At 41.8% G+C, this 7,696-nt stretch overlaps 1 protein-coding gene across 2 annotated transcripts; it reads right to left on the bottom strand.

The window, feature by feature from the left end:
* Positions 1-222: 222 nt before the first annotated feature.
* LOC135674133 (probable aldo-keto reductase 2) lies at positions 223-7,434 on the bottom strand. Of its 2 annotated transcripts, none has more exons than XM_065183632.1 (5): positions 7,088-7,434; positions 6,822-7,022; positions 1,497-1,669; positions 1,304-1,406; positions 223-697 (listed from the first exon to the last, which is right to left on the bottom strand). In XM_065183632.1, exons 1-5 carry the CDS (start codon positions 7,331-7,333, stop codon positions 338-340), a joined length of 1,083 nt encoding a protein of 360 aa, XP_065039704.1. In that variant the 5' UTR covers positions 7,334-7,434; the 3' UTR covers positions 223-337. The 2 variants fall into 2 exon arrangements, with proteins under 2 accessions (XP_065039704.1, XP_065039705.1); XM_065183633.1 differs by having other exon boundaries at positions 554-697; positions 1,309-1,406; positions 7,088-7,431.
* Positions 7,435-7,696: the final 262 nt, after the last annotated feature.

Raw genomic sequence — 7,696 nt, forward strand, 5'->3', positions numbered from 1 at the left:
ATAGCTATGCTCTTTCCTTTATGATCAGAAAAAATGCACAATCGTTCACGATATTTAACACATTAACCATGACCCCAAATGCAATTACCTCTAGGGGTGTTCAAACCATTAAGAATCAAACCGAACCAAACTATTTTTTCGGTTCGACTAGGTTAAGGTAGCCTACACCAAAACTGATTTGATTTTTTGGTTCGATTATTTGATCGAATAACAAGCAGGAGCTGAAACAACTCAACCAGACGATTTTGTTCTCTAATATTGGTGACTAATAGACAACAAAGTATCGAGCAAAAGCCTCATAGGGAGTTCATTTTCATGCAAATCACACAACAACCATTCAAGAACATATGGAAGATGTTCGTTCACCTTTCCACGAGGATAAGGGAGGAGTGTCGGACGTTCTCCATGTATTCATTGCAGCATCATACCTATCACCCTTCACAGCATCTGCCGAAGCATATGATTCAAGTTCAGCCATCTCCTCAGGTGTGAGTTTTACTGACAGTGCTCCAATATTCTGGTTAAAGTTTTCAATCTTGGTAGTGCCAGGTATAGGGCACACATCACTTCCTTGATGGTGAACCCAGGCCAATGCAAGTTGTGAAGGGTTGCATCCCTTCCTCTTGGCCATTTCGCTTACACGTTCGAAGATAAGTGCATTTTGAGCGAGATTCTCAGGCTGAAACCTAGGCATGAGCTGCACACATAATTCATCATTCAGAATATCATTAGACTAAAAAAAAAAGAAAAGAAGTTTACTTTAAGATAAACATAACGAATTCAAAAGGACAATCCTACTGACACCACGGAATACAGAGTAATTAACATGAAATAAATGTTCCATTCAAGGTGATTGTAGTCATGGATGTTTAGTAGGCATTCACTAATGTGATTATAATCCCTTGTCTAGTTTGATATATCAAACATCTAGAGCCTGAATATGATAAGCCCAACTCTGTCAAAATCATGAACAACTTGAGCATTAAACACAAATATGATAATTTTCAACAGGAGGCTTTGACATAAACTACTGTGTTTCTTTTACTCTATGCATCATTAATCTAACCGATAAGCAAAGCATATCACACTCCAATGACATCCTCCTGTTGATTGAATTATCATTAAAACATAAACTTCAACTTTTGCATGCAATAATGGTCAGCTGGTAACAATGGTCAGTAGTCCAGATGATTAGTAGTTTCAATAGTTGTTCATCACTTCTATTCTTGCATTCAAAATAATTTCAACTTATAAGAGCATAAAAGGATTTTTATATCTTTTCCTAACTATAGTATATGGCCACCTTACGGAAATCATGTTCAGACAGAGTTTCAACCATCTTTGGTCCAGAAGAAAAGAAGCCCCCTCCCAGTGGACAGTATGCAACAATGCCTATACCGAGTTCTCTGGACAAAAAAAAAGTAAAAAATCAATATCACAATAGAATATTAAAATAGTGGTCTATATAAAAGATAAAGCCAATCAGCAAGCTCTACCTGCAAGTAGGAATTATAACTTCTTCGACATCTCTTGTCCACAAAGACCATTCCAGTTGCACGGCAGTTATTGGGTGAACAGCATGTGCCCTCCTGATTGTTGATGCAGAAGCCTCAGACAGTCCAATGTAGTTTATTTTTCCTTCTTCGACCAATTTCTTAAGTTCTCCCATCTAAAACAAAATAAAAGTTCAAAGGGGTACTTTGCTTAAATATACATAGAAAACAGGAAACTGACCTTATAAGTAAAACTAAGAACATTTACAAATATGAATTTAAGAGCCCATAGAGACATGGCATCTATGGCAAAGAATGGCATAGATGAATTCCAAGCATAATTGTGAAATCTGAAAAATCAAAGTTTCATACTCATACTAATTCAATATTTTGGTCATTTTGCAGCAAGAGCATGATTCTGGATAACATTCAACAATTAAAAAAATTCCTACAAGCAATGTATAAGAGGAACCTCCAACGAGCAGAAAGGCTGTTCTATGACTCACATTACTGATTTCAACAAAATAAGATCGGGTGGTCTGATTTAATCCATAACATGCTTAAATTGCTTCATTGGAAGAGAAACAATTTAAAGGTTCTGGAAAATAAAGTAGGATGAATAATTGTGATTTTGTTATGATCCCTTTATTTTTTAAGCTTTTGAATAATATTTTGTTGAGTTTATTTAGTTCGATAAGAGTCGGATAGAGGTTTATTTAATATTTATTTATTATTAAGAGTCCAAATCCTTGTGAACTCTGGCTGGAACTCTATAAATAGGGATATAACTGTTTCTTTTCGGCAAGCAATGAAAAGAAACAGTTATATCTCCCCCCCCCCCATCGTTGCGCTGTAGTCGCCCTCCAACCGCTCACACCCCATCCCACTCGAGCGTGAAAGGGGCGCCTCATCCCACCTTCCACCGTAGACATCCCACCTCCAACAGTTATATCTCCCCCCCCCCCCATCGATGCGTCCCGTCCCGCCGCATCCCCGCAACCGCTTCCCGGCCAGAGTCCACCGTCACCCGCCTCCCCTTGGATCACAGCCACAGTCGCTTGACCATCCCTCCTCGTGGCAATCGAAACAAGGCAACCACGACCGCCGCAGCCGTCGTTGTTTCCTCCTCTCTTCGCTACCGACATCAACAACAATCACCTCCCAACCACGCCCTCAACACTACCTCATCGACGCTCGCTTCCCAACCGCAACCCTCCTCCCCTTGGGTCACAGCCGCTCACGGCGACATTTCCGCCCCTCAATCGCGCCTCATCCCGTCGCTACTTCCTAGTCAGCGATCACTGCTTCCCCTTCTCCACCACCGCCACTGCTTCTCGGACAGGGCAACTCATCGATTCCCAACTGCGCCACCATAGCTTCATCTTCAACAATCGTCGCCTACCAACCTTGTCAACTCCGCCTTCCCCCCCTTGCCCTGCATCCTCTGCCACAGCCACCTGTTGCACCACCACAGCCTCAACACCGGCTGCTTGGCGATCGCTCCCTTGGGTCATAGCAACTGTAGCCAACGCCGTTGCCTTCCGGCCCCCGACGGTCTCACCCCAAACAACGACAGAAAAAGGGCAACAACTTTTCCTCCTCGTAGACCGCAAAAAGCCTTTTCGTTGCCCTCAGCATCGACAGTACTGATGCCCTTGACCAAACATCATAAACAAGAATTGGGGATTACATATTTGCAGTCTTATGCAATGGCTACTGATAACTCAGTGAAAGCACAAATTGAAGCATTGGAAACCAAATTTGAGAACTTTGCAGTCTTATGCAATGGCTATTAGAGAACTTTAGCAAGTTTCAACAAGGTGAAAGTTCAAGTTCTACATTGAATAGATCTGGAGATATAGGAAAATGGTCCAAGAATATGACACAAGATACCCACGTGTTAAGGTAGAATTTCCAAGATAGGAAGATGGGGATCTGACCAGTTGAATCTCTTGGGCACAAAATTTTTTTCGTTTTCACAAAACCCCAAAAAAATCCAAAGTAGAAATAGTATCAATCAAGGTTCGCAATACCGTACCGTACCGGTATTTCGACCTGGGCTCGGTACCGGTATGGTACGGTATACCGAGCGATACACCTGGGTGTACCGAGTACTGTAGCACTGCTACAGTGCTACAGTACTCTCGGACCGGTAACTGTCGGTCCGCGTACCGACAACCTGTCGGACCGATACGTACCGCCCGTACCGAGCGGTACGGCTCGGTACGGCAGACCCTGGTATCAATCTAGCTAGATGGAGATGCAATCCAGTGGTATGATTAGTACGAAACTTACCATAAAGTTCCCTCGTGGGAGCAATTCAAAAGAGGGCTTCTTGTTCGCTTTGGACAATCTGAATATAAGAATGTTGATGGACAGCTCACCAAAATTCGTTAGATTTTTACAGTATTGGAATATCAGACCAGATTTGAACGATTATCAAATCAAGCCAGAGATTGGTCTTAACGACAACTAGTGGGTACATTCATCGAAGGACTTAATCCAGATATTCGGTATGAAGTTAAAGCTCATCAACCCCGCACTATGATCGTTGCAATATCATTTGCACGTTTACATGGGGAAAAATTTAACAGGGAAAATCATCGAAACAGAAGTGACAACAAACAGATGATTAGCAAGCCACTCGCCCCATCTGTTCCCAACCGGAACCCTAACACCCGAAGGTTAACCCGAGAAGAACTCAAGGAAATATCAGCGAAGGGTGTGTGCTAGCACTGTGATGAAAAATAGAGTAGGGAGCACCAATGTAAACAAGAGCAACTTCTGATGATTGAACCAATTGGGGAGGAACCAGAAGCTAACAATGTGAACTTCGATCATGAAGGTATGGATTCTGATGATGATGTTGGACCTATCATACATACAGTGCATTCATTAGCCGGCTCCTCTAACTCGCAAACTATGAAAGTTGGAGGAACTTTGGAACATCAGCATGTTACAATTTTGATTGATACTGGTAGCACTAACAATTTTATGGTCAATAAGGTTGTTGGCCGATTGGCCTATCACATTGAAAACTATAACAAATTCGAAGTAAAGGTCGCTGATAGACGAATTTTAACTTGTGATAGCAAATGTTCGAAGATAAAGTTGATTATACAGGGCCAAGAGTTGTTTGTGGACTTTTTTTTGCTACCCTTGGAAGACTTCGAAGTGGTGCTTAGAATTGAATGGCTATCAACCTTGGGTGATGTTTCGTGAAATTTTTCTAAACTAATCATGAAGTTTTTTTATTAATGGAAAGCAGGTGATCCCAAAGGGAAGACGTGGAAGTAAGGTCACAACTATCACTAGTCATCGGATGGAGAGTTTTTTAGAAGACTACAATATCAAAAGGCCGACTTATTGCTTACACTATCAAGTAGTGGAGTCCATACTTACTTGATCAACGGGTTGTGATATGTCGCAAATACCCTGTGACTGAACTGCTGAAAGAGAAACTCTATGAGTTTGATGCTACTCAACCTAGAGGACAAGACTGATTTGAAGGGGGAGGAATTGTTAGGATTCCCTTATTTTCTGAGCTTTTGAATAATGTTTTGTTAAGTTTATTTAATTCGATAAGAGTCGAATAGAGGTTTATTTAATATTTATTTATTATTAAGGGTCCAAATCCTAATGGACTCTGGGTGGAACTCTATAAATAGAGATGTAACTGTTTCTTTTCGACAAGCAATAAAATATTATCCAGTTCTTTGACAAACCCTAGGAGGTTGATCCCTCGAAGTGATCAAGGAGGCTGATCCCCTCGAAGTGATGATCCCCTTTCTTCTATGATAAAACACTAGGGCTCTTATCAGATTTATCTATGAACTGCTACTCTCAAGACTGAAAAATAGTGGCCAACCTTCTTTAGCATAGTGGACCATCACATCCAAAAGAGATTTACAATAGGCACTAAACAAATACTTCCTTTAGCCATTCACTTCCATAAGAATCTTACTGCATGCTAGATTTTTGAGTGACACACCAGCTGCAGAATGTCAATTTTGATAGCAGTTGCATGAAAGTAATGTCATTTAGTTATTGCCCATATAGAAATATCCAAGTGCCATCGATGTGTATACTAGGGGTCTACAGAAGAAGGTTCAATTCCAATCATCATGAACTGATAATCGCTTTAGCTTTAGTTACTAATGTGGTTAGCTAAATGCTTCCAAGTTTTTGGTTTTAGTCTATTTGTAATTCCCATTGAGGCCGAACCTAAACCTGTGCTCGAGAGATAGTTGTCCATACACTGGTAAGGGATGTATGGATTCTCGACCAGGAACTGTTGCAACACAAATAGTTTTCACATGGCAACAACCAAATATACAAGGGGAAAAGAAGATAGCGGAGATATTATACACCACAAGATAGGGTCATTCATCCAAAAGAAACAACTTGGGCTGCTATAGGAGGTGATCTATGATGATATCAACAGTTAATATAGCAGATGATGGCCTGTGGAGGATTCTTTGGTACAGTGGATATAAGTGGCTCTTTTCAGATGCACAAAACCCTCTCAAACCAAGGTCAGAGCTGAAATGAATAGTTTCTTAGGAGGCAGAAGATTTAGTATAATCAGTAAATATTTTATTGTAAGAGGAAGGAGGAGGATCCTTTAGTTTCTCTTTTGCAATTTTCTATTTTCTTTGTTCTGTTTTCCTTTTATTATTTTACTGCTTAGTGGACGAAGTTTGGATATTGATCAGTAAAGTGAATCAGTGAAGAAATCTCCTCTGCATATGATTTCCTATATCGAGTCTAAGTGCATAACTTTCTTCTAAATTCCGGGTCATCAAAAGTCCCCATTAAAGCACACTGTCTGAGACCTCAACCTATCATAAACATTGTTCCATCTTTCTTCTACGACAATATGGTATTATGACCCGAGCCTGATGAGCTAACTAGCCTATCAACTTCGTTTGGTCTAATCCACTGATCAAAATACTTAAGCTGAAGTTGATAGTAGTACACTCATCAGACCCTTATAAGCTAATCTTAATCTTGCCCACTTTCGATGTGGGACTAATCAGGGGTTTTACATATGGTATTCCACCTATTTGTGGACGTAATGTGATTCTCGTTGATGGAGGATCTGACAAGGATTGATGTGCGAAATCTTGTCCTAAAAGGAGAGTGGTTTTTTTCTGAGTTGAACCTTAAATCACCCAGGTTGTAAAGGAACAAGTTTCCCATGGCATCGAGCATCAACTACTTAAAATGACATGGAATTTTAATTCTGAACAATGGATCGCTTCCAATGAATTCAACCTCGACAAGCCACCAATCCAAGAAGATGTTCGATGGGATAGATTAACTCACCGTGACCTCGATGGGAACCCTGGTGTCGACGCGGTGCTGATAATAGAGATCGATGCAGTCGATGCCGAGCCTATGCAAGCTGCCCTCGCAAGCGGCCCTGACGTATGCCGGATCTCCACGAATCTCCCCCTTCCCGTCCTGGAAGCTGATCCCGAACTTGGTGGCCAGCTCCACCTTCTCCCTCACCCCGCCTTGCAGTGCCTACACCAGAAACCAATGCTCGATCCATCGGTCGATGCACAATTATTAACGATGAGCACGAGTACTTTGCCGAGGAGGATCTCGTTGGTGAAGGGGCCGTAGACGTCGGAGGTGTCGAAGAAGGTGACACCGGAGCGGATAGCGTGGTGGATGAGAGCGATCATATCAGTTGCCGGCTTGGGCGGCCCGTAGACGCCCGACATGCCCATGCAGCCGAGGCCCTGCCTGGAAACCTCCAGGCCCTGTGAGCCCAGCTTAATCCGCCCCACCACCACGCCACCGTCGCGCCCTCTCCCCGCCTCGCCGGCCATCTTCCACCTCTTGAGTAGCTCTCTCCCAGCTACTCGCCCTTCCACCAGGTCAGCTCTGCACCCTTTATGGTGGAAAGAGCAATGGGAGACCGGAAGGGTTTTCTTGGTCAACCCCAAATAATTTAATGGGGCGGCTCGTCGAAAAATTAGGCGGTCATTAACAACGCATCTCGTGTCAAGCTTTAGTCCTTTTGTTTGTCTCAATGCAAATAAGTAATAATGATGTCATTTCAATATTAAAAAAGAAAACATTATGATAATAATTAAATTTTCTTATTTTATGATATTTCCACTTGCAAAAAACAATCTTAGCGAGACGTAACTTTTTTATAATTACAAAAGTAATCCTCAATTATTTTTATA

Source organism: Musa acuminata, chromosome BXJ1-5 (genome assembly GCF_036884655.1).
Source record: "Musa acuminata AAA Group cultivar baxijiao chromosome BXJ1-5, Cavendish_Baxijiao_AAA, whole genome shotgun sequence".
NCBI classification, from domain to species: Eukaryota; Viridiplantae; Streptophyta; class Magnoliopsida; order Zingiberales; family Musaceae; genus Musa; species Musa acuminata.